The 26,354-nt window shown below is 43.5% G+C and overlaps 3 protein-coding genes across 3 annotated transcripts; 1 reads left to right on the forward strand and 2 right to left on the reverse strand.

Annotated features, from left to right (window-relative positions):
- Positions 1–38: 38 nt before the first annotated feature.
- Positions 39–4,267, reverse strand: HSPE1 (heat shock protein family E (Hsp10) member 1). Its single transcript, XM_021555417.3, has 4 exons — positions 4,020–4,267; positions 2,004–2,168; positions 826–915; positions 39–253 (listed from the first exon to the last, which is right to left on the reverse strand). Exons 1-4 carry the CDS (start codon positions 4,020–4,022, stop codon positions 203–205), a joined length of 309 nt encoding a protein of 102 aa, XP_021411092.1. The 5' UTR covers positions 4,023–4,267; the 3' UTR covers positions 39–202.
- A 233-nt stretch (positions 4,268–4,500) lies between these two features.
- HSPD1 (heat shock protein family D (Hsp60) member 1) lies at positions 4,501–13,647 on the forward strand. The gene is made up of 12 exons (XM_021555458.2): positions 4,501–4,603; positions 5,333–5,508; positions 8,160–8,412; positions 8,905–8,987; positions 9,557–9,652; positions 9,932–10,025; positions 10,418–10,586; positions 10,836–10,935; positions 11,761–12,006; positions 12,208–12,382; positions 12,978–13,156; positions 13,246–13,647. Exons 2-12 carry the CDS (start codon positions 5,335–5,337, stop codon positions 13,396–13,398), a joined length of 1,722 nt encoding a protein of 573 aa, XP_021411133.1. The 5' UTR covers positions 4,501–4,603; positions 5,333–5,334; the 3' UTR covers positions 13,399–13,647.
- Positions 13,648–15,751: 2,104 nt separating this feature from the next.
- Positions 15,752–25,566, reverse strand: COQ10B (coenzyme Q10B). The gene is made up of 5 exons (XM_021555459.3): positions 25,488–25,566; positions 22,046–22,192; positions 20,694–20,886; positions 18,458–18,559; positions 15,752–15,965 (listed from the first exon to the last, which is right to left on the reverse strand). Exons 1-5 carry the CDS (start codon positions 25,541–25,543, stop codon positions 15,798–15,800), a joined length of 666 nt encoding a protein of 221 aa, XP_021411134.1. The 5' UTR covers positions 25,544–25,566; the 3' UTR covers positions 15,752–15,797.
- Between the last annotated feature and the right edge of the window lie 788 nt (positions 25,567–26,354).

Genomic DNA, 26,354 nt, shown 5'->3' on the forward strand with positions numbered 1-26,354 from the left:
ATTTCACTGTTCAATGGAACTCAAGCAAGAGCAACTGGTTTCTGACTGTACATATTTTTATTTGTGTTCCATCATTACAGTGAGATCACAAGTTATTTCAAAGACTCAATGCCTGTTTATTATAAAATAAAGGACATTATTTACATGATGAAAGAAAAATTTCAGCATTTTAGTGGAATGGATGACTGATACTGCAACAGGTTTAGTCCACATATTTCCCAAGAATGTCACCATCTCTAAACAAGTAGTAGTCCTGTAAAGAAAAGAACCGTTAGCTTCTCTCATGTAAATATTTTTCTTGTTTTGTAAATACTGTCTTGTTCTGAGTCAGCATTAATTGCAGTCATTAAGAATAAAATCAAAAGTGAGCTAACCAAGAAGTCAACATGTAGAGCTAGTCTTGAAAAAGTTCTTTTTGTTCCTAAGATAATCTTTGGAGAGCTATCAAGTTACTTCTAGCAGTGGGAAAGCACAAGAACGGTTAGAAAACAATTCTGCAAGCTTTCTGTACCAAAAACAAGGATGCCCCCAGGAATTCCTAAGCCTTTTTGGATTCTCTCTAATATGTACTTGACATATGGAACATTTTGCCCACCCAGCAAAGGTCAGGTCAGAGGATCCCATGGTTGCTTCCTTTTATGCAAGGGCTGAAGTAGCAGTAGCACAGCTACCAGAGGGTGGCTGGATCCAGCTGCTCCCTCCCTTGTGTTGTGTGAATGCTGTCTTCTTGTGTGAATGGTGCAAACACCACCAAGTAACCACAGTATTTATCACTGGCATTTCAGGAACCATTCCGATTTGCACTCACAAAGTTGGGAAACCTACCTTATCTTCCAGTACGATCTTAGTTCCACCATATTCTGGGAGCAAAACCTTTTCACCAACTTTTACACTCACTGGCTGAATCTCGCCATTCTGGAAAAAGAAAAAAAAAAAATCCTTACTTTTCTGTGATAGAATACCTCCAAACTACCACAATCCATCTGTGTACAGAAACATTCAGGAAATCACAACTCTGCATTTAGTTTTGACTGTTAATACAAGCGTGAGGTCTTTGCTTGACACACTGAATAGGACTTCACTTAATGAACCATGAAACCCCCTTGTAAAATCAAGGGACAAAGTCCATTTCCATATTCTATAACCAAGGATAATTTCTCCAAGTAATTTCTGTAACTTTGATCAACTTGTCACTGTTGCCATCAATTCACTTGTTTAGGAACACCTGATGAAATTTAATTAAATTTTTGTATTATAAATAAAACATTAACACATTAGTCAAACATTATCACCCTTTCACAATATAAACCATTAAAAATCAGATCCTGACACAAACCAGCCTGGGACGTATAGAGGGACTCACGGTAAAGGAAGGCCAAGGCAATGTGCCCAAGCTGAAATTTAACCTGTTTTCCAGTGTTGCTACTGACTGAACACTGCTCTGGTGGGGAACCAGCCCTTCTGATGTGGGAGCACCCAGGCACTGGCATTTCTGTGAACTCTTATTGGCATATGCATATCCAATGTGCAAAATTAACAAACAGTTATTCAACAATTATTTCTTTTGATTGCTGACTTTCTTTAGTCCAAGAAGCCTAATCCTTATCGATAATGATATTTTGCACAGCACAAGGCAGCCAATACCACATTTTGGGGTTCCACCCTGCTCACAAGTCACAGACATTTGGGCACGTAGTAATTTTAACAAAGAAGTCTACTGGTCCCTCAAGGTTTTGGCTGAGATGTGATGAAATATGGTATCACATAAAACACTGTCTACAAAAGAAACTCCACTCCATTTTACAAATGATGAAAGGAATGCTGGAATTCATTTCAGGACAACTTGAGATTTCTACCTGCTTTTAAATCCCCACTTGCAATTTTAGCCATCACAGTCATCCATTACCACTTTTGCACAACAACCATCCCACTCTCACGGCAACATTCCAGTGACCACCACACCATTACTGGTTCTACCAAATGGAATGCTTCAGGGTGATTACCTTTCCTCTGCCTCCAGATCCAACTGCTACTACTGTTGCTTGTAGTACCTTCCCTTGGGATTTTTCTGGTATCATGATTCCTCCTTTGGTTACTGTCTCAGCCGCACATCGCTCAACCAGCACACGATCAAAGAGGGGAAGAAATTTCCTAAATGCTTTTCCTGCCTGTGGAAGTAATTGTACATTAGTAAGAGCACCATTACAACAAAAACTGCAATTAAAAGGAGTTTTAAAAATCCAACACATAGTGATTCCTCCTTTGAGAGAGATGAATAGTGTAAGACAACTGCTAAGCACTTCTTTAATAGCAGCAAACAAGTACCAGCTCTGACTGCATCAGAAACTCCTGAAGGCACAGGCAGATGCTGGGAAATCCTGACAATTCGGCCGTAGGAAGATGTACTCCAGCTGGGGAATAAACCGCCCTCGGACAGAGCAGACTCCTCTGTCTGGAAAGGCCTCTAGGCTTTTAACACCAAACCCTTAGTTGCTATAGCTTGGCGAACATAATTATTGATTATATGAACCGCATTTCTCCAGTTCACAACCAGATCTAATGGAGATTAAGGACTCCTTGGGAGAGCTACATCTACACTTGTGAAAGGGTTTACATTAAAGAAGCACAAGTCTAACCAGGTGCCCCATTGTCAGCTTTTCTCAGGTGCTTTCAAAAAAATAGGTGAGAATCTGCAGCCTGAACACAGTGCTGTTACTTATCCCAACTTCTACAAAGAGATTCAGAAAAAATTAAAAGAAAGTTTAGGTCAAGAACCTGAAAATGAGAAGCTAGGCACCCTTCTAGCTCAATTGCTTTGGTATCTGCTTCTGTTTAAGCAGAGTCAAGTTGAGGGGTTTTTATTAAGCTGTTGGGTTTTCCTCTCATATCTGGCTTAGTTTTGGGGTTTTTTTACAACTACCTACTGCTACCTGTCTGCATTCCAGAATCGGCAGTCAAATTCCCATAGGCCAGATAAATGCCAGCAAATGCATTTATCCAAAAGCACGGGGGTCAGGAAGAAGGAACTTGCTTTGATTTAGAAGGAAAGATATGGCCACTTGCCAAGTCACATGGAGCTAGTGCTCCACTAGGCAGGTACACAGAGGCCACACTCAGAAAGAGCCAGAAGGGCCTGGCACCCGTGTCCCTTTGCTGGCACTCACCGGTATCCACACACACTTGAGAAGTGGCAGAAAGCAGAGCCACAGGCAGAGCGCGAACAAAAGGCAGCTCATAGAAGATGTATTTGACTGCTGTCAGCAGCACAGGGATGAAAGCTAACCAAGGGAAAAGGCTGCCAGTTCTGTACGTTTCATTCTGTGAAAATAATATCGCTGACCCTCCTTTTTAAGAGCTGTTTTACGTTTACCAAAAATAAAGCTGCCAGACTAATGATCATGAACATTTTACACCAAGTTTTAATTCTTTACGTTATTATCATCACAAGAACCAAGTATCACTGCAAGAACAAGGGCAACTCAGTCAAACTCTCCTTCTTCCCTATAAAAAATTTCACTAAACGTACAGAAGGAGAGCTCTGGAGCGTGGCACAGGTTTCCATCTCCGCAGAGACCCGCCGTGGCCTGTGCGGCCCTGCCCTGCGGCGCTGCTGTCACGGGGCTGCTCCCGTTACTGCGGCGGGGAGGAACCCTGAGCTCGAGTGTCTGCGCAGCCAAAGGCAGCCAGCCCCGGCAAACCTCCCGCCACGTCCCGGCCGCAGCCCCCGCGCCTGCCGGGGAGTCGCCTCTGCCCCCCGGACTGCGTGACCTTGCGGCGCCGCCACCCCGGCTCCACCTTCCCCGCGCCTCCCCGCGACCCAGCGCTGCCCGCGGGGACCGAGCGCAGCCGTGCGCGGCCGCGGCTGCTCGGGGGCCCCGGCAGCGACCCAACCGCGGGGAGAGCGGGGCCGCCGCGGGGCCCCGCGGGCCGTCTGTCCCCGCGGCGCCAGACACGCGGGGCGGGGCGGCCCGGGCCACAGCAGCGATGGGCAGGCGGCGCGGCGGGGCCCCGGCACTCACCATGCTGCTCCCGCGCCGCCCGCACCGAGTGACCGCGCCGCCGCCAGCACACACGTGAGGAAGGTCACGGCGGGCGCATGCGCGACCGGCGCCCCGCCCCGGGGCGGAGCAGACCCGACCCCCGGCCCCGGGGACGTTCAGAGCCGCCGTTTTTTTCCGACCTCTGCGGCCCCCTCTCAGCCCCGGGAACGGCTGCGCCCCGGCGGCACGGCGGGCCCGCCGCGCAGCTCCCGCGGCGCCCCGGGCCGGGCCCCGCACGGAAGTGAGGTCAGCTCACCTCTGACCCGCGGCGGGCATGAGCGTTCCAGAAGGTTCTGGAATCGGCGGGCCCGGGAACATGAATAGTTCATGCTACGAGCCCTTGGCGCATGCGCTGTTGTAGCCCGCGGCCCAGCGCGGCATGCGGGCTGTGGGCGGGCGCGGAGGCCATGCTGGTTCCGGGGCCGGGCGGCCGGAGCCGCACATGGGCCGGCGGCGGCGCGGGGGCGGGGCCGAGGCGGTGAGTGCCGAGCGCCGCCCGCCGCCGCCGCGCCAGACGTGCCCCGAGTCCGCAGAGCCGCGGTGCTGCTCCCGCGCTGCCGCAGGTGAGCGGGAACGCGCCCGGCGCGCCGGGCCCGCGCCGCCCTGCCCGGCTTGGGAGGGGCACGGGGCCCCCGCTCCTTCGGCCGCGCTTCCCGCGGGGGCCGCGCGCCGGGAGCGGCCGGGCCCGGGCGGCGGGAGCGGGGGGCGGCCGCGATGCGGGCTGTGCGCCCGGGCGGCGGGAGCGGGCCCCGCGCCTCCTGCGGGCCGGGGGTGGCGCGGCGGGCCGGGCGGCGGCGGCGGGGGGCGGGCGGCGCTGACCTTGCTGCGCGTGTCCTGGTGCGGCGGCCATGTGCCCGCGGGGCCCTGCCCGGCGCGGGGGCTCCTGCGGGCCCGGGTGGCGGCCGCGGCCTTGTCGCTCTCCTGTCCGCCCTTGGTGGCGTAGCGGGCTGCGGGAGCCGTACCCGAGCTGCCGCTGCGGCCGCGGGCGGGCGCGGCCCCGCGCCGAGCACATGGAGCCGCGGGCGCTCCGCGCTGCCCTCGCCGCGCCCTGCCCCGCTCCGGGCGGGAGGGATCGGACGTGCTGCAGGCCGCGCGGGGCTCGGCGGGAGCATCGGGGACACCCGGCCCGGTACCCGCAGTTACTTGTGTGTCGCGATTTCAGCCACTCGAGAAACTAAAGATTCATCGTGCCTGCTTTACTTCCTGAATCTCTTACCCCTCTTTTCCTGCAGAAGTAGCTGTGCAAAGCCATAATGCTTTTGTTTTTCTCTACCTTTCTTTTAATATTTTAGACATGCTCCGCTTATCTACAGTACTCCGTCAGATAAGACCAGTGTCCAGATCCCTCGCCCCACATCTGACACGAGCCTATGCAAAAGATGTGAAATTCGGAGCAGACGCGAGAGCTCTGATGCTGCAAGGAGTAGATCTTTTAGCAGATGCTGTAGCTGTCACCATGGGGCCAAAGGTAATGGAAGATTTGGCCTTTATGTTAGACCTGGCTGAAAATAACTGTAACAGAGAACAGTTGTTGAGTTTCTCTCGGTGAAGCTGCACGATTGTATTTGCAGACCTGCAACGCGAAAGGGTAGGGGAATGGGGCTCCTGCAAGCAGCTGTAGTCTCATGTCCACCAAAAGTGGGACAATAGTGCACGTGCTTTTTGAAGTAACAAAGTAAAATTGCTTGGAATCTTGTGAAAGGTACATTATATTCGTCTAAACAGTTTGAAGGTTAAGGAGTTGTGCATAATGTGTTACCAGCTCAGTTGATAACCTGTAACAGTGCAGTAGATAATGTAACTGTCTGTGTCGTGGGGTAGGTTAATCAGCGTGTGGGTGGCTTGGTTGGACTTTTTTATGATGCTTGTTTTGTTTGTTTAACAAATTAAAATTTTATATTGGTTTACCTTTTAAATATTAATAAGCTTTTAAAAATAGCCAAAGTGTGATGTTGAGTTTTCAATTGTCTGGTGAGTATTACCAGCCTAAGTACAATTTTGTGGTATTGCATTTATTACCCTATATTCTGTCCTGTAAAGGAGATCTGGGTCTCTTGGAAAACCAGCTGTGGTATTCTGCATAGTCATGCAATGTGCAGTAGGGCTTGAAATGAGATTCCTCTTTTTGAGGAAGAGACATGGATTTTCTTGGGGGTTATGTGAATATTTGTTCCCTATAATAGCATGTGCATGGTAGTTCTTCTGAGGATTGCTTGTCCTCTGTAACATTATTTCATGTATTTTCTGCCCATTTTTAGTGCTCTACCACTTTCATTCAAAGGCAAAAGTGCCATAAAGCTGAGCAGATGAAGGATCAATTATGTCAGGAAGCCGTGACTGCTTCCATGAAGGAACAAAGTTTAAGTGTAGTTGGTTAATTTAACTCTTGTTTTTTTGGATCAGGCTGCTTTCTGAATGCCGAAGCACAGTTCTAATCCACTGGCTAAAGGGCAGTTGCTGATGTAACGTAGTGTAACCTTAGGGGATTTTTGTTCATTATGCTGTTCTTCATGTATTGTAAAAATTGAGGGGTTGTGCTGCAGTGCCTGAGTCTGCTTCTGGCATTTTTAAGAAACATCACTGGTGAGGAAACCTCCTTTGGCACTGCTCTACATTTTAAGGAGCCCAGTTTGCAGTCTCACACAATCTTTTGGTAGTGCTCCAGTATGTTGAACAGAACTGGTTTGTGTGGGAGCCAGACCATTCCTAAATGCCTGTGCAGTTACTGGTGGTGTTTGTTCTCTTCTTCAGGAACACAGACAGGTGTTTTTGCTTCTAAAAGAGCAAGCCCTTTCATGTGATTTGTTATCTAGGTTTTGTTGTGCTCCTCTTCTCAGAGCTATAAACCAACCATTAAGAATAAGACTATATCAAATACAAAACAGAATTAAGCAAACTAGGAGACGTTATATGAAAAATGTACCTACTGGTAGCATGCTCCTCCACAGAGGAGTTTTCTTATACTTGAATCACATTTATATTTAGATGGGCAGGTCAAATAAGATAATTTATTATTTTATCATAACTATTCCGTGGCACAGAGGTAAATTTCAATGAGTTCTTCCCCTGGTTCAGCCTGAGTAACTGAAGCAGAACCTTTCCTTGTAGCTGCTGGGGTGCTGTGCTTCAGGAGCAGCGAGGCCTCGTGCCTGGCAGGCAGCCAGAGCTGGTTCGGTTTTGAGGCAGATGTGTGTGGGCTCCGAGCAGGGGAGGGGCACAGGGCACGCAGCGCTGGGTGCTGCACTGAATCCTTGCCTGGCTCCTGATCCCCACCCTGGGCTCTGGCAGGAGCCGGCGGGGTCAGCTCGGAGCAGGACCTGACAGACCCAGTGAGGGCACTTGTGCAGGGCTGGCTGGGAGGGACACTGCTGAGCTGGGGCTCCCTTCCCTCTTCCAGCAGCTCCAGCTGCCAGGATAGCAGAGGAGTTTCAGGGCAGCACTAAACCAGAGGTGGCTCGAGTTTCTGCTGCCTCCAGCTCCGACTGGAACATGACTGGGACAGCTGTTGGTTCCTGTGTTAGCTCTGCCTGTTAGATACAATGCTCCGGCTTGTTAGTTGGATTCAGGCGAGAGCTAAGATGAGAAAAGCTTGGTAACTTGAAGTGCTTGAGAAATTACTGTAACACATGAACACAAATTTGAAGTATTCTCAGTTGTCTTTGCTAATCACTATTAAGGTTTGCAAGTCTGCTTTTTTTTTTTCCTTACAGCATATGCAACAAATTGAGCTTTGTATTACTTGTTTTTTAATCACAAAGAATGTTTATTGTGATGTGATTAAAATTTTGAAAATTTGGTTATTTGAATTGCTGTACTTTTAATTTTGGGGTAAAATATTAGCATTAGAGAGAATCTCTTCAGTTTTTTCTCTACAGTCAGTGTTACTTAATAGCAGGTATTAAGCATTATGGCTGAAGAATGGAGTGTCATTCTGTGGAAACATAAAGCTTTTGAACCATTTTTCTGGTTTAGGAGAACTTTAGTATTAAAGTAAGTGTTTGAGAAGTCCCAGCTGAATGCCCCGTGTAAGCTGTGACTGTTCAAAATTTTCAGTTGAGCTCTTGAGAGTAACTTGCTTTGGATTAGCTTGGATTTAGAATTTGGTTTTTGTCCCCCTAGGGAAGAACAGTTATTATTGAACAAAGCTGGGGAAGTCCCAAAGTGACAAAAGATGGTGTGACAGTAGCAAAGGCAATTGACTTGAAAGACAAATACAAAAACATAGGAGCCAAGCTAGTTCAAGATGTTGCCAACAATACCAACGAAGAAGCAGGAGACGGTACCACTACTGCAACAGTCCTTGCACGAGCTATTGCCAAGGAAGGCTTTGAGAAGATCAGCAAAGGAGCCAATCCAGTAGAAATCAGGAGGGGTAACTTTTTTCTGTTGTTTTTAATATTTGATCGCTGTCTTTTGTTTTTCATATCCTAAATTTGACTTGTTTTCTGTTTGAAGAGTCACCATAAAGGGTTATATGATGTTTAGAGAATACAATTGGTTTTTTTATACTGTGGACTCTGAACAATCATTAATTTGTTTAATCATTGTACTATTTTACATGCAGTCAACTTATTTAAGTGAACTCCAGTTAAAGCCATTTCTGCATTAATAGCCATATAAACAAATCTGTTACAAATTTCAATCATGACAGTATCTCACACCAATTTCCAAAACCCATCACTGCATACACAAATGACAGTATGGAACAAGAACTGTTTGGCTGTGAATATGCAAACAATGCATTTTTGCAGAATGGACTTCAGTTTGAAAGGAAACCTGTTTTTTGGTGGGTGGGCGCTTGGTTTGTGTTTTCTGTGCTCTGTGCTTTGCTTTGTTCGCTCACAAGTGCCCTGTTTGTCCTCAGGGGTGATGCTGGCAGTGGATGCCATCACAGCTGAACTGAAGAAACTGTCGAAACCTGTTACAACTCCCGAAGAAATTGCACAGGTAAGAAAAAAAACCACACAATAAAATGTAAGACAAATTTAGGCAGCTGTTTCTCAGAAGAAGTTTTGTGGAGTTAGGTTGTGCATGTTGACACTGGGTACTTTATTTGTTAGAAATAATCTTCAGTTGCATTGCTAGAAGCTAGTTCAGATGTACGCAGATTTTTTTCATCTTCAAGTTTAATTCCAAAGTATGGTTGTAAAACATAAATGTGTGTACTTGGGAAGAATTGCTGGGAGCAAAGCTCTCTTGTGCATGGAAGTGATGGGAGAGTACTGAGGGTGTGGCAGATCTGCTGTGAGAAATCAGGTTCAGGTGTGTTGGTGGTCCTGGGTGGTTTGTCCCTGTGCCTGAGATGGCCTGGGTGTGAGCCCAGTGCAGGGAATCTGGCTCTGCCCCAAGGGCCTGAGCCCTTCTGACAGAGTTCCTGGCTCCTGCTGTGAGTGTGCTGCACTCTGCTGCCCTGCCTTGTCAGAAATGTCAGCGTTGCACAGCGTTATTCTGATTTCTTTTTATCATGAGGAAACACCTTGCATTGGAAAATAAGACTAAATGTCTTATTCTTTCAGGTCGCCACAATATCAGCAAATGGAGATCAGGAAATTGGCAATATAATCTCTGATGCAATGAAAAAAGTTGGACGAAAGGGTGTGATCACTGTCAAGGTAAGAACTAGCCAAGTGACTGTCTCTTCTGTTAGGGCTGGCTTTTGTCGCATGTGATGCTGCTGCTGCAGCTCACATTCCATAATTCCTCCCCAGCTCCTTTAGATCGGAGTTTGATCACTGTTCCCTTTTACATTCTTCTGTTTTGGAGAGAAGCATATGGAAACTGATGTGGGATCCAGAGCCTTTCAATCTGTTGTGCATGATGTGCTAAAACTGTACCTGTGCTTTTGGTAGCAAATGGGAGATTTTAATACAGACTTTCTTGCATCTAAACAGGATGGAAAAACTCTAAATGATGAACTGGAAATCATTGAGGGTATGAAATTTGACAGAGGCTACATCTCTCCATATTTTATTAACACAACTAAAGGTGAGTTAACAATAAGTCATGTCAAACACCTTCCAGTGGCTTGTGTCAGTCAGAAATAATGGCACCTGTTCAAGGCTTTACAGTCCCTTCTGCTGTGCACCACAGCAAATAGATCAAGGGGTCCTTCCCCATCAGAAAACTTGGAACTTGGTAAAAGCTTGGCATGTTGGGGATTCCTTTTTCTTCTCTGCAAAGTGTTCCTGGGAACACTGGCCTTGCAACACAGCAGAACAATGGAGAATTGAGAGTGGAGTCTTGGAGAAAACAAATTGTCTTTTTTTTTATGCAGTTGGAAAGTGTAATCATTGTTCCAAAGCACCTGCTTAAGTTAAAAGAATGCTTGATATGTTTTTGTAATGAAATTATTCAGATAATGCATGTTGTTTCTGCAGGGCAGAAATGTGAATTCCAGGACGCTTATGTTTTAATCAGCGAAAAGAAAATCTCTAGTGTACAGTCCATAGTTCCAGCTCTTGAAATTGCCAATGCCAACCGCAAACCTTTGGTCATCATTGCTGAAGATGTTGATGGAGAAGCCCTCAGTACTCTAGTCTTAAACAGGTGAGACTTAAAATCCATTTTTTTTCTGTGGTGTAAGGCTGCTTGTTCTCTTATCTGTGCCAAAGAAACAGCAGTTTCTAACACCACCATGCTTTATATCAACTCAGGCAGAACTTCAGTTGTGTCCTAACTATCTTTTTGAGGAAAAACCACCTCAGTTTGTGATGGTCTCATTTGCTTGAATGCTAGAGCTGCAGTGAAATAATTTGATTCACTAATTAGACTCATTCTCTGAATTTTTGCCTTTAGACTGAAGGTTGGCCTTCAGGTTGTTGCTGTAAAAGCACCAGGTTTTGGTGACAACAGGAAAAACCAACTTAAGGACATGGCAATTGCTACTGGTGGTGCTGTAAGTAATGATGTTTTAAGTGGCTTTTTGCTCCAAGGAATGTTAATGCTTTTTAAGAAGGGAAATACTGTGCATTTTTAGGTCCTCAGCTTGTATTTGGTGGGTTGCAGGCTGTAGTCTTTCTTTCAAAAATATAACAGTAACTGATGTTTGAAACTTCCCGTTTTTTAAAATGCAGACACTGATAATTGCTGTGTAATGCAATCCTGGCCAACCATATGTCCTTGTAACTGACTGAAGTCACATGAGTATTTCCTTGCAGGATTTAGGTTTCAGAGGGGAGGGAGGAACTTCCAAGATCATTGTTGCCTCTACAAACAATTGCCTGGACTCAGATGTGGCAAATATTATTATTTAAAGTGTTTGGAATTGACTGAATTAATTTTCTTGCTACTAAATTTTGCATATAGTTGATGCCCTGATTAATGTCCCTTTGTGCTGCCCTTTTTTAATATGCACTTCAAAATCATAGCATGATATTGGGACCCAGAGAAGGCTGTTGAAATAAAACCTCACGTTTAAGGAAATGAACAGCACAAAGTAACCAACCAGCAAACTGTTCCTACGTCAGTGACATGTCAATATCTGTAACTTCTCAAAATATAAGGAGGTGACCCGTGACAGGATTGAAGGAAACACCATGAAACTGTGTCAGGGGAGGTTTAGTTGGATATCAGTAAGAGGTTCTTCATCCAGAGGGTGGAACTGCAGTGATGTGGTTATTTTGCACCATTAGCCTGCTGTATGTGTTCACATACTTGTAGATAAAAAAACCTGATATGTGGGGAGCTTGTGAATTCCAGATTTTCACACAATTTCTTTCAGGTGTTTGGAGAAGAAGGTTTGAACCTTAATGTGGAAGATATTCAGCCTCATGACTTTGGTAAAGTTGGAGAGGTCATTGTGACAAAAGATGACACCATGCTCCTTAAGGGGAAGGGTGAAAAGACTCAGATTGAAAAACGCATTCAAGAAATAATCGAACAGCTAGAGGTTACCACCAGTGAATACGAAAAAGAGAAACTGAATGAGCGATTGGCCAAACTCTCTGATGGAGTAGCAGTATTGAAGGTATTAAGAACTTGGTAAAATCATGATGAACTAAAGCTTAGGCTTCTTGAGTGCTGAGGTACAGAAGAAGACTTGCCAGTATGGGAGAGGGTGGGTTGGCTTTCTGGCACTTCTTAGGCATTGGCTGCTTAATTTGGTGGCAGCAGTGCTGTCCCACCTGGGCTCCTTGTGCAGACCTTGACGTGTGGCTTGCTGCTGCAGGTGGGTGGAACGAGCGATGTTGAGGTGAACGAGAAGAAGGACAGGGTCACCGACGCCCTGAACGCCACCCGTGCGGCCGTGGAGGAAGGCATCGTCCCAGGTGGTGGCTGTGCCCTGCTGCGCTGCATCCCAGCCTTAGATGCCTTAACTCCAGCCAATGAGGATCAGAAAATTGGTAAGCAAATGACTTGAAGATGTGTGTGGAAGTGATAGAAGCACGTTTTCTCCTGTCCTGAGGCTTTATCAGGTGGCTTTGAGTGAGGTTTGAGTTACTTGATCTTAGGAACATCACATTTCTTTGGTGGGGTGGTCTCCACTTTTGAGTGGGAAGAAGCTTTTTCACTGCATTGCTGACTGGCTGGTGTAAAACCCAGTAGCAGTATCCCAGCACAGAGTGGCAAATGTTTAGAGTTGGGAGCTGGCTGTTAAAGTCTTTGCAGCTAGACAAAATCTACTAATGCTCAAGAGACTATGTGGCATATCAAATGGAAAAAGGCTTTGTGTCATGTTACACATAAATATAAAGAATAATAATACTTCTTATTTTTTTCTGTGGGAGTAAAAACTAAAATGTGCATGAATATCCTTCAGAGGCCTAATTTGTTGGCAAGTGTCAAGTAGCAGAGAATCTTTCCTCCTGGAACTGACAAAAATAGTTTATGTGCTTGCTTGGAGGGTTTTCTCTTCATATTGAGCTCCAGCAGTAGGGCATTCCTTGGCAGTGGGAGTGGTGTTTGTACATGGAGCTCCAACTATCCTGTTTCTTGCAGGCATCGAAATAATCAAGAGAACACTGAGAATCCCGGCAATGACTATTGCAAAGAATGCTGGTGTTGAAGGATCATTGATAGTTGAAAAAATCCTGCAGAGCCCATCAGAAGTTGGCTATGATGCAATGCTTGGGGACTTTGTAAATATGGTAGAAAAAGGAATTATAGACCCAACTAAGGTAACCTAAAGGTCTTAATTCTCAGCTTTGCTTCCTCCCACCTCCTGTGATGGTCAGCAGATCTTAAGTAGTTTCTTGCTTATTTTTAGGTTGTGAGAACTGCTTTGATGGATGCTGCAGGTGTTGCATCTCTCCTATCAACAGCAGAAGCAGTGGTGACTGAAGTTCCTAAAGAAGAAAAGGAGCCGGCAATGGGAGGAATGGGTGGGATGGGTGGAGGAATGGGAGGTGGCATGTTCTAATTCCTGGGGTAGAGGGATACATCATGAGCTGTGCTGTTGAAGACTGACAGTTCTGACTTTAAAAACTTGAGCTATCAGTGTGAGAGGATGGATAGTGACTGAAGTGAGGCTGGTGTTGAAAAGAATCACTGTAACCATCAGTTACCGGATTTCATTTAACACACGTGTAATTGTTTACAGTCATTGTCCATGCCTACAGATAATTTATTTTGTATTTTTTGAATAAAGACATTTGTACATTCCTGATAACTGGGTGCAAGATCCATCTACCAAGGTCCTGATTTGAACTTAATTAAGGCACTTGATATTCTATTTCAGAATTTCTTGGTGCTTGCCAGTACTACTAGGAAGAACTTGGAAGCCACTGTGCGTGAGACTAGACAATTGTGTACAAAGTAGGCAAATAGAGTTATGTGACCTTTATGTAATAAACTGCTCAAAAGTGACAAAATGTATCACCTCCTTCATCTGCACACAAAGCCATAGTTATGGGAGAGCCTGGACAGCCTGCTGCTTCTAAGACTTAGTAGAAATTTGACACTTATGCTTGAAAAAATGAGAGAGCATTTCACTCCGAGAAGCATTCCTTTGTTTAGAATGTTTCTCAGAAATGCAAGTGCTTTAATTTTGGTAGGAAATACTTAAGCTGAACTGTACTACAGTTCTTTGAAATATTAAACAATTCTCTGAAAACAAGGCATGTGCACTGACTTTATTTTGCCCTATCTGGTTGTTTCACATGCTGGAACAGGTCCAGTGTACCTTTCACAGTCCCAGGGGAAGTGAAGTGCCCCGAGGGTACCAAACAGGTGAGTCTTTGCTAAGAAAGGGTTCTGGGGATTTTAGACAGTTCCTTTGCTCAGGAGTAGTATGTGATTACCTCCTCACCTTGAGCCTTCCATTCTTACCTTCCTCCTCTCTGGTAAGGGGTGCAGGATTTAGTTATTTTGCACTAGAAATGTTGCTTTGCCTCTCTGTGTTCTTTGACCTGACACCACCACTAACATTGTGCAGTCTTTTCTGCTTTCTGACTTGCAGAACAATGGTGTTCCCAATCTGGTGTATGTTTATCTGATTACCTCAACAATTCAAATTGCTTTATAACTTCAGTTCTGTACAAATGACCTTAATCCACCTGTTGCTTTCCCCAGTTTCCTGCCCTTAATAAGAACTATCCTTCCACATATGGGATGTGTGACATTCTAATTTAAAGTAAAATTATCTGAAACTGTTTCAGGGTTGTCTTTATTTTGAAACATACCTTTCTATGTTATTTAATATGCTGTTCTTTAGTAACCATATGGACTACATATACTGCAGAGAAAGGATCAGCACCTGGCCTGAAGCTTCACCTAATTTCAGTAAGGAAATCTGGTAATGCAAGACAGCATAAAGTAAAGATTTAGAATCTGTTTAAACCTATTCACTTGGTTTCTTCAGAGACTGGGAAGAGAGTATTTCAGGAATAGAAGTCCTGAACACGTATTTAATCGGGATGATACTAGCACAGTAGGAGTATGGTACTGGAAAACCTCAAAGATTGAAGGTTTAGTGTTTTCTTACATGATTTATGATGACAGCTGGCCTCGGCAGTGCTTGTTTGCAGGAAGTGCAGGGTCTCTTGTAACCTGCTTCCAGGGAGGACAGTACAGGTACCTGGTTCTCAGAGGTAACACTTGCTTTGAAGTGTTCTGTTTGCATTAGGTGAGATGGAGGTAACCAAAGTGCAGCATGTACCACGGAAGGAGTGGCAAGAAGCAAGTTCAGCCTGCCAAATGTGCTACATATTCCAGGCTGGGGACCACTGGCTGTAGCTGAAACTGCTGCACTCAGCTTATGGTACTCCTTATGCATTTCACCCCTGAAAACGAGGGAAGTTCTAGAGCAGTTGCTGGTCACTCTAGGAGCAACTGGAGATCCCTGACTTACCTTTGCCATTCAATTGAATTCAAAGCACAACTCCTCAATGGTTGCCAAACTGTGCCATTTGCAATGAAGCCAGTGTGTCAGTTGGCCTTTGCTTGGGCAGAGCTGGCTGAGTTGATGCTCTGAAGTTAACATTCCCACAAAGCTGAGTTAATAAGTAACAGTGCTAAAAACCCCAGGAGTTTGGCTAAGGCAGAGCTTGGGCTGTGATTCCAGGAGCCGTTAGGCGTTAAACGGCAGCTGAGATAGCCTGGGTTACAGGAGCTGCCAGGTGTCTGTTACTGATAAGGCTTTAAGCTGCACTTGATTGCAGCTTTTGAACATTCTGTGTCTGTCTGAGCAGGTATGTTTGGCACAGTGTAAGATCACACCCAAGCTCAGATAAGAAATAGATGCCCCAAAGGAGGAGCACGGCACTTAGTACAAATGAAGTGTACAAACGAGTTTATAGCTGAGGTTGTTACAGGTTTCCTTTACGTCTGATGAACTTCATGCAGCATCAGCTCCCGAGGGATGCTGGTTTCTGGGCCATGCAGTTTGGATGCTCTTCTTTCAAAGGCAGCAACCATCTGCTTTACAACTTCATCAAAAAATAGCGTAGCGAGTTTTGAGTGTAGAAGTGAACGAAATTCGAAAGAAATCTGTTTAAGAAAATGAAAGATAATTATTTTTCCTATATATGCTGTTACAAATAAACAGCTCTATTAAAGAATCTCCAGTGAATGCTGCAGGTTAAGTTGTAGGACAGTTAAAACTGAGGAATAAGTGAATGTGGCTGAGAAGGAAACCCATTTTCCTTGGTCTAAGGACTGTACTTCTGGGCTTTTCCATTAAGAGAATCCCCTCATGCAGTTCTATGAAGTGAACCTAAACTGTATTTTCTTTAATAAATGGTTCATTACAAAAACTACTGACAAACAATAACTCCTATTTTGTGCACAGAATTCACTTGAGGGACAAAAGTCGTCTGAAGAAAATCCTGCATGGCAAGAGAGCAGACTAACAGGTAAACTGGAGCATGCCCAAGAAACTTAAAAGCAATTTGAAATAGTTACCTATTAAATACCAGTATTTTAAAACAGTCTTTCCTTGTTGATGGCAGTAGTTACGGTAGGTTCAAACAATCAGTTTAATGACAAAAATTACAGATATGGTTTGTGTGTCACATCTCCCACCTGAACAGCTCTCACTCCTGACCTGACACGAGCAGTCAATGAAAAGGATTGAGAGTTATGTCATTTTTGTTATTCCTGAAAAATCAGCATATTTAATGCCACAAGGAGCAAATACACAAGCAATGCATGTTAACTGCAAAGCAGTAGCACAGAAGTAATTAAACAGCTTGGCCCATGAGCCAAGTGTAGCCTCATTTACATTTCCTTGACCTCAAGCAACAATAAAATTAACGTGCCTTTGCAAGTCTGAGAGCTGTCATTTAGGGCATGCAGAGTTCTGTACAGTGGGGATGTTGAGTCTGGCAATATGTTCAGCATTTATATCAATCTTAAGGTATGGTATACATTAATGAAGTCTGCAGGTGGTAAAAATGGTGGCTTCAGTCTATGAAACAAATCATTTCGGAGGTGAAGCCAAAGCAGGAAAGTTCCCTGCTGTGTATGTGGATGTCTCCTGGAATCAGGCTGGCACAAGAGGATACAGCAGTTTGTGGGAACCAGCCTAGCACAAAACTCAAATAACATTTTCTAAAGCAAACAGGCATTCTTGAAATCAAAGTTTTCTCTGGGATATCTGTAATTGCAGGGCCTGTTTTGAGGAGTTTGTTGTGAAATGCTTATCATCCCTGCCTGCACGTGCCCAGAGGCAAGGAGCAGCAGGGCAGTAACTGGCAGAGGTTAAGCACAACCAACTGCACTGGCTTCCTTTCCTGCCTCAAAACAGGGTAAGATGTGTTGATAGTGTTCCCCCAAGAAAATATCCATGTTCAGTTAATTTTTGATTAAACTTCAGATTTAACTGAAGTTCTTGACCTGAAATGTCAAAATGTGGCTTTGGTTTGTGGAGACGTGGTGCTGTTTTCTTACAGAGCCTGTACTTAGATTTTAGGCTTTAAATAGCTGTTTAATTCAAGTTTTTAAACTGATTTATGGCTTGGGTAAAAAGACAGCTTATATATGTTAGTAGAAAGAACTGACACTTATTTGCCGAAAGAAATACAAATAACATGAATACACAACATGCAAACCATTAAAAAATGCAGTTCTTTGAGCACCTGTGGATTAATTTTTACTGTTGAACTGTATGAAGTGCAATATAATAATAGGCTGAAAGTTCATAACCCAAGGAGGTTAATGTGCTAGTTTAAAAATACTCCAAAAGCTATTCACTGAAGATAATTTTCAAAGCAGGGTATTCCAGCAGATGGCAGCAGGATTAGCCCAGCTCTGTGTACTTTTGCAGCCTGTTACAACCTCCAGCTTAATGCTTTGTTATACATTTTGTTATAAAATGCAAGAAAAAAAAATGTGATGGCAGACAAACCAGACAATGTGGAAAAGCAGTAACTTGAATGGAAACAGCTTTTCTGGAAGTGAAATGGGGTTAAATCAGGTATTGGATTAAAGAGTGATAGTTTTGGGCTGCAGTGATATCCCATCATAGATTAGAGACAGCAAAAATCTATTACACTTGTATTAGAGAAGGAAGGAGTAAGGCTTAAAATACATGAAAGAGGAAAACTGGAAGACAGGAAATTAAACTGACCAAACTGTTGCCCAAACAGGACAAATGGCAGAACACTGACTTTCTGGTACCAAGAGCATTTAGGTTGTAGAGTGATTAAAGAAAATAGCAAAGTATATTTAGCATTTGTCCTGCATTGGACTGTCTAAAAACTTCAATGTGTTTAGAACTGTAAGGTGAAAGGTGCCTGTCCTAGCCTGTTTCATGATACATGGACACCTTACAGAAGGCTGTTTTTTCTGAAGGTTACTGAAGTGGTTTCCAGCAGTAAAGTTTGCAAAATCTTTTGGACAGAATTGACTAAAGCTAACTTGTTTTCTGTGTATAAGTGTTTAAAGAAGTAGTACAGGCATTTAAAAAAGCCCCCTCCATTGAAGATAAGTGTCTCTGTGTGCTGCTCCAAGTATGTAGTAGTTTTAATTACCATACTTACTGAAAAATCCAATGTACATGTCCTTGGATAACCAGGGATACCAGGGCTCAAACGCCACACTGTTTCCAAGTGATTAAAGAGTTTTCCATCTGTGCATGATGCCTAAAATAAAGTTTTGAAAATCAAGCTACAATTAGGCTCTTACAAATGTGACAAATAGGTATTACTGTAGGTTATGTTTGCGTTTTGTTAAACAGTGCTTGTCGTGGCATAGTTAAACCTGTTCTTACAGCACAGCCAGCATGAAATTCTATATGCAAAGATGTCAATTATGGCAAAATAATTGAAGTCCTTCCAAGGCGGAGGAAAAGATGGTGTATTGAGTGTCATAAAACAGATCTATGGCATGATGCATAGAACATTCAAATACATAACATCATTGGCTTGTAATTTGTAGAGAAAATTTCCGTAACTTTTTTTTGGGTCATTTTTTTACAAGTTCTTATTGTTACCCCAAGGAGTTCTGCTCCAACAGACTGTCCCCAGGGAATAGGTGTTGTTTGGCTTGGAAAGCTGTGGTGAGGTGACTCATCTCAAACACTAATCATCAGCACAAAAACACCTACATTTCTCTTTCCAGGAATGAGATAATGCATGGCCTTGCTACTTCTACATCAGAAAGGGGAAGGAGTAGAGGGAAGATTAGATACAAAGAGCTGGGCCTGCTTTTCCCTACTGCTATCAAAACAGCAGAAAAAATGGGAAAACTGCCACTGTATTCCCCTTTCTCCCAGTCTTAAAGTAGCAAACTCACTCCATGCTTTCCCCCTCAGCAAAACCTGCTGTTACCAATGTGATTTTTCTATTGTTTAAGCGCTAAAATAGGGAAAACCTTAAGCAACAAACCCATTCCCTTTTTGTGCCTGAGCACCACACAAGGTTCCTTTGCCTGGAGTTACTTGAGAGGACAGTGAAATGGTGCAAGCACACCATCACTTCCCTAGAAATGTTCCTGCAGTTCTGTGGACATAATGTAAACCTCTAGGAAAAGTAACTGAAGCAGAGAAAAGGCTAACATGTCTCCAGGGATGAAATCTGAAGAAATGGCTTTCCTCACCACTTTTGTGGGGTTTTTCTGAGACAAGGATGCTTCTTTTGAGTGAATTAAGAAGGAAAAAGAGTTGGTAAGCCAATCTGATAGCTGATAGAAGCCTTTCTTCTCAGGAAACTGAAGAAAAGGAAAGCTCTCAGCATGTAAGTTACAGATTTTCCATTATAGCTGCTCAACTTTTTTTAATAAAGATTTTTTTTCCTTTCCAGTATCAGTAAGGATATTGAGTAAAGGCATTTTGCATATTCCTTTTCCAAATTACATCTTCCCTGTGCTTCAGAAACGAGTTTTCTGTTAAGTGTCTCTTATTAGGAAGCCTAGAAAAGAATAGTGAAATAGGATTTTCAAACAGTTATCTTGAACAGCAATCACATGCTATAATTTTCACTAATTATTCTAAACCAATCAGGATCTACCAGGGAGAGGCACTTTTGCTATAAGGAATCTGTTCTGAGCCTTTCTTTACCAAAACAGATTTGAACATATAAGGCAAACAAATGGAAGATGGAGGCATCATTTAAAATGTTTTCCTGGACACTTTTCTACTTTTCTCCTAATTATTGTTCTTGAAATGCTGAAAGAAAAAATATAACTGCTTCTCTTCTGAAAAAATTAATTGTAAAAAAATTAAATCCACACTTCTTTCTTCTCATCAATGTATTGAATAACCATCTTTTCAGCACATTGTACTGAAGCTTAGCCTTTTTATTTAGGCCTTTCATATCAACTAGTTAAAGTTGTGAGAAGAAAAGTAATGACAGATAGCAAGTTCATTAAGACATCAGAAGCTAGAGTTGTCAGCTAACTTTTACCTGAGTACTTATTTTGTATTAAGAGGGGCTTGGACAAAATTAACAAACAACAACAACAAACAAAGAAAAAACAGAAACAAAAAGTCCATGCAAAAATATTAATATCTTCATTTAGTGGCTGCCAGCTTTGTCAATAAAGACAATTTAAAAAGTGATTTCCTCTCCTCCTTCAAGTGGCAGGTTGTTTTAAAACACATTCAAATTCTCCCCAGTTTATCTAAAGTCTTTAAAGAAAAGCAACACAAGTTTTGAGCCACACAAAGAACTTCCAGCATCGATTCTGTTTTGAAGCAAAATGTTCCTGGAATATTCAAATTTCAACAAACAAAAGTTAAGGAAAATTATAGTTAGGGGAAAAGAAAAATGCAGTTACCTTAACTAAATGTGGTCTCACTAGGGTTACAATTGATGTGTATCTCTCTACTACAGGAGGGAATCCTATTTCTAGCTGTGCTTTGCAGTACCCAGAGCGCCTCGAGAGTATGTCTGACTTTTTACACCAAGGAACAAAGAGTTTGTAATTCTCCACAACAGCAACGACTTCATACATTTCCTGCATGGAATACCTGGAAATGGAGACATGAACATTACAGTTACAAGGTATTTGACTTCAAATTAGTATGAAAACGATTCAAAGATGGCATACATGGCATAGACAGTTGAAAGGTGGACAAAGTCACTACCACTGATTTGGAAATTGCAAATGCAGCTTAGCTAATTAAGAGGAAAGAAAAGTAATACACTGGTAATTGCTTTTGCTTAAAGAATCACATCATCCAGCAGTAACTTTAATGAATAATGAACCTAGTGCCTGCTACTTCCTGCAATATCAAGTCAACATGCATACTCTTCAAATGGAAACATTTTTTCTAGCACAGCTGTGTCTTCATTTAGGCAGATGTTGGACATTCCACAAAAAATAGCTCCCAAGACAAGGTGTACCGAAACTCAAGTACTATATTTCATAAAGTTTAAACAGAGGAGCACCACCTTCCTTATTTTAGTCCAAATAAAAAAACTTAATTAAAAACCAGATGCAATAGAAAAACCTTCCAGCATCACAGAATGGCTGATGTTGGAAGGGATCTCTGCACGTCATTCTGTCCAACACTCCTGCTCAGGCAGAATATTGAAATCAGATGAAACACTATTAAGGCAACATTTTGGCTGATTCTGCTGTAACATGGCAAAGTATTACATAGCTATGGTTTTTAATTTTTCATTCTGACTCTGAAACAGGTGGGATTAAGCATGTGCTTAATTTCCTTTAAAATGAAGCATATGTTCAACAGTACTTAGAGTGAGGACTATTGTACAAAGGCCCTTTTAAGAAAATCTTGAGAAGTATATTATAATGTAAGTGCAGACATTAGCATGTGTTTGGGAGAGAACAGGGTTTTCACACCTGTTGATTTATCCACATCTTACTAGATGAAATTCTTAGTGTATTACTCCATTTCAAGGTTGGTTTTGTTTTGTCATGGAATGAACAGTTATTTCTGCTGTTTCTTGCTATGGGCCAAGGGCTTTGGGTTCCTACTTTTTTTTATATTAACTTTCAGACTGGTAAACCTAATCTCTACAAATTTTGAAAGTCAAAACTCCTTTCTAGGTTCCCAGAGTCTTAGGGACATGTGTCTTTTGAACTACTACTGTTTTGGATTAATTACAGCAAATACAAAATCAACAAGCATTTAAAGTATCTTTCCACAGTTTGATACCAACCCTATAATTCTTCTTTCAGAATATTCTTTTCTTTTATTTATTAGTGGTGCAGCAACATTGAAGAAATTTCTTGAAAAAGTATGGCTCATTACAGGTGCTTGCAAAGGAGAAGTTCTGGTCATCAGAATACCACAAGAAGCCAAGTGCCTGAAACAGAGAAATTGCTTTTAGATGTGTTTCATATCAGCAAAATAAATAATAATGCATTCAGGTAAGACAAACAGTCTCTTGTATAACATTACAGAAAATGTCAACCAGATGGAAAAAGGAAGGCTTGTAACAATATATAAACAGTCAGAAACACAAGGGGCACCTTTTTTTTTTTCCCCTAAGAGAAACTAAAAATAGCCCCCAGTCATGACAGGAGTAACTGGCAGAGTGAAATACAAAGGGCCTCATTAACCGCTGGCTGCTTGAGTTGTCGTTCAAGTCACTTAGTCTGCAGAACAGACTCTCTTAATAGCAAAAATGAGGCAGAGTTTGAATGCTTTACCCTTCTGGAATACACAAAGGAGAGAAGGTTTCACTTGGAGACAGAAAGCTATAAAACTCTGCTATAATCCCTATGCTGCCACCCTTCTCTTAAAAATAAAATTTCATTTTGTAAGTCCTTTCAGAAGGTGCTTTATTTACCCAGATTTCAACATTTCCTTCAAAACGTATCACCAGAACCTTGGGTGCAGTGTTTTCATAAGTAAAACTGAACAAATTACCTTTAAAAGTACTAGTAACTCTAAGACTGCACTTCAGTTTTCTCTGTGAACATCTACACTAAAATCTAACAAATATTCACTGTGTTTAACAGTTCTGCTAAATAACTGATTTTTTTCAGATCAGGTCAGTCAAGATGCAAAATGCTGTTTCAGAAGCTCTGAATTTTGGCACCAGGAAAGTAAAAATGCCACTATTTGCCCACAGTGACTCTACAAACATAAGCTAATGAGTAACCCAGGTCTTTTACTGATCTTCCTCTAGCTATATAATCAGGACTATACTTCTGGATTCACATGGTTAAAAATGGAGGCAACCTCTTCTACTTAGAGCTAGGCTTCTTTGGGGTTAGGTTGGTTGTTTTGTTGTTTTGTTGGTTTTTTAGACAAAATAAACAGGTAGACGGCTGTTTTTTTTTTTTTTTTAACCAAACACCAAATTAGTCACCCATTTTAAATTAAATTTAATTAAAATTAGCAATATGTTCTTTAAAAATCAGCATAATTTAGAATTCTAATTAAATACAGTAGTTACCCATGACTGACCACATCAGCTTATATGGTCACTGCAGTAGGAGTTGGGTAAATAACAAACTGGTAGAGTTTAGAGGAAAATAATCATCATTAGCAGCTGGTTAGAAACAATCTGTACAGACTTTTTAAAAACCAACTATGCAACTGGGATATGAGGCGTGATGCCTGAAAACACATTGTAATCACTGCAGTTGAAAAGAAACTAAACTGAGACAGAAGTATTGTGTCAAAATTAAGAAAGGGTAGGTCTACTTTATAAGCCTTTAGACAACTCTGAGAATGTTTGTAACAGTATCTCAAGGGATGTGGACAAAGTCTGTTTTTTCCAGACAGACCATACAAGACTGTTAAGGAAAAGGTTTGACAGGAATGCTGGAAGAGTGCCAGTCACATTGTAGCTGCCTCAACCAGATTCACAGAAGGTGTTCAAATGTTTGAGCAGATCTCATTCTGCACAGCTGATTTAAATTCCATTATCTGGGGCTATGTACAGGACACAGTCCAAACCAGTCACCAGGGTTTGTCTCTTGGTTTGTTTTTTACTGTAATGCTGTGCCAGTCTATTGTTTCATGCAGTTTTATCTAAACGTGTTTCAGCCACAGGGCTGAAAAACAATCCTTACAAATAATCTCTCAGCTGCTGAAAGAATATGTCCTTGCCATTCAAGGAAGGCAAGGCTAAGAGGTTATAATGCTAACAGCTACGGTGAGTCTCCATCTCTCTCCCAGTTTCATCTGAAGAACAGATGCTGTGAGAATGTGCTGGGCTGGGTCCCAGGTCACAAAAGCAGATCTTCTTAAGAAATCCCTTGGTTTCCATGGCTGTCATGCAGTTTTGTGAACCTGACCTGGGCTATTGAAGAAAAACCAAGTCCATTCTAGAATTCAGACACACCTGCCACCTCTGTATTTATCTCCTGCAGTGACACAACTATCTCCACTCACTGCTTTCTCCCTGAGCACTTGAGGACTGATCACGGCACCACCCAATTCCCACAGCCTGAAAAGGAAGCATTTCTGGAGAATGACATGCATGTGTAAGTGATCCATATTCTGTGATTTTTACTTTTTTTTTTTAATAACTACTCAATTTTCTAGGCCTGAAGGTTAACTTTTTTGAAAAAAACGGCTCTTAACTCCTCGGTGTAAACATTGAAATTAGTGCCAGGAGCCTGGCAAGGCAAATGTGTTTACTGTACCCCAGCTGATACTTTCATCAGCTTAGTGATATCTGACTTTATGGTCTGTGAGACACGAGTTGATCCCATTCAAATTCAAATTCCTTGCCAACAGCTGTTTGTATAAAAAAAAAATGAGTGTACCAGCAAGTGTCTTCATTAGCATCTCAGTCTGAGTAAGCACATGAAACTAATTTACCACCTGAGCCCTTGAAGTCTGCTTCTGAGCACAGTGAGGTTCTGCCCAGGTGGCAGCAGGTACCGCGTGCATTCCGGGGCCAACTGCAGGAGTGAAGCATCCCCGGCTCCAAGGCTCCAGGTAGCATAGCACAGCACTGGGTTTGATCCAGCGTGTGCTTGCTTAAAACCAGCTGCCAAGATCCTTGCAGCTTCCACTAGAAACATTTTTAAACTGAGTTTGCAAGCAGTTACTTAATGGGTTTCCCTATACCAAACATCCTTCCAGCAATTGATTTTGCCCTGGAGGCTCAAATTACTGTTTAAAATAACAATTTTGTTGATCAGGACTGAACAAATTTAATATTGCAAACACAACACTAAGATTATACAACAAAGAATATACAGTAAAAATGTGGTCCAGTGTTACATTTTACCACTGCAATTTACAGTTTTGTCAAATGTCTGCATGAAATTTGACATCATGACAGTTTGATAAAGAAACACAGCAGCACTGCCAAAACAGTACAGGTGAACCTTTTATACTAAGATTTTCAAATCGCACTCTGTGATCTGCTTGCTCTTTTTTCTTTCAGTTGAAAGGTTAACTCTTCACCAAAGCATACTGTTTTTCTCAAGCTGTTGCAGCCAGCCTTACATATGCTCAGGTGAGGAGGAACTTGTTGCGTTATCTGAAGGGGAAAACATCCGGGCGCTTCCTCCGTTCTTTGACGGATCGCTCACAACTCTGCCACTGTCTCGGGCAAAGAGGAGGCGAGTTTCTAACCGGGAACCCGGCACCTCTCCGTCACGCCCGCGGTATCCGCGCCTCGCCCCGCGTACCTGGCGGCGGCCGCTCCGGCCAGCGCCCTGCCGAGAGCCGCGCCGCTCCGCGCCATCCCGGCCGCGCTGCCGCCGCCGCTGCCGCCCCCGTCGCGGCGCGGGGCGCGCGGTCACGGGACAGCGCGCGCGGCCGCGCCGCTCCGCCTGATTGGCCCGGCGGCGCGCGAGCCCCGCGCGGGGCCATAATTGGGCTGGAGCGCGGCGGGCGCCCCCACCGAGCGGCGGGAGCGGCCTCGGCCCCGTGTCCGTCCGCGTGTCCGTCCCCGTGTCCGTCCGCGTGTCCGTCCCCGTGTCCGTCCGCGTGTCCGTCCGCGTGTCCGTCCGCGTGTCCGTCCCCGTGTCCGTCCCCCGCAGAGCGCCCGACCCGGCGGGTCCGCGGGAGGAGTCGCCGGTGCTCGTCCCGCCTCTGCTCGGTGCCTGCTCAGGGTTACAGTCAGCAGCAGCTTAGCAGTACGGCCACAGACCTGTTTGTGATCACAGAGCACCCTTTGGTCACAACTTGAGACAAAGAAATCGTTAATTAACGCTTTCTCGTAATGTACCTTTCAAATACAGGCTCTCTCAAGGAAAGCGTGTTTTACAATTACTCTGCGATTGGAGACCTACTGTTTAAATGTAATTCATCACACCTTTCATATTTTGTGTAACGCAGAAACTGTTAAAAGGTAAGACTGCAAAATCTATTTCCATAAAATAGTTTGGGTTGGCTTTTTTTAACTTTAGTACCAGATATAGTCTTGACTGGGAATCTTGAACTAAGATTGGTATTTTCACGTCCTGAACTTGAGTTGTGTCTGGGCTGTATGCACTAGAAAACCAGCCTGGATACACTGCCAGCAGTGTCCCTTCAACTACGGGAGGAACCCA

The sequence above is a fragment of the Lonchura striata genome, chromosome 8 (assembly GCF_046129695.1).
Source record: "Lonchura striata isolate bLonStr1 chromosome 8, bLonStr1.mat, whole genome shotgun sequence".
NCBI lineage: Eukaryota > Metazoa > Chordata > Aves > Passeriformes > Estrildidae > Lonchura > Lonchura striata.

Coding starts and splice junctions, on each gene's coding strand:
- HSPE1 (XM_021555417.3), bottom strand. Junction 916..2,003: donor GATCTGGAGGCAGAGGAAAG/GTAATCACCCTG, acceptor TTCTTTTTCCAG/AATGGCGAGATTCAGCCAGT. Junction 254..825: donor AGATCGTACTGGAAGATAAG/GTAGGTTTCCCA, acceptor TTTTCTTTACAG/GACTACTACTTGTTTAGAGA.
- HSPD1 (XM_021555458.2), top strand. CDS start 5,335: ATGCTCCGCTTATCTACAGTACTCCGTCAGATAAGACCAGTGTCCAGA. Junction 10,587..10,835: donor AGTACTCTAGTCTTAAACAG/GTGAGACTTAAA, acceptor TTTTGCCTTTAG/ACTGAAGGTTGGCCTTCAGG. Junction 12,007..12,207: donor ATGGAGTAGCAGTATTGAAG/GTATTAAGAACT, acceptor TTGCTGCTGCAG/GTGGGTGGAACGAGCGATGT.
- COQ10B (XM_021555459.3), bottom strand. CDS start 25,543: ATGGCGCGGAGCGGCGCGGCTCTCGGCAGGGCGCTGGCCGGAGCGGCC. Junction 20,887..22,045: donor TCTGAAAGAAGAATTATAGG/GTTGGTATCAAA, acceptor CTCCATTTCCAG/GTATTCCATGCAGGAAATGT. Junction 18,560..20,693: donor TGAGACCACATTTAGTTAAG/GTAACTGCATTT, acceptor ACTTTATTTTAG/GCATCATGCACAGATGGAAA.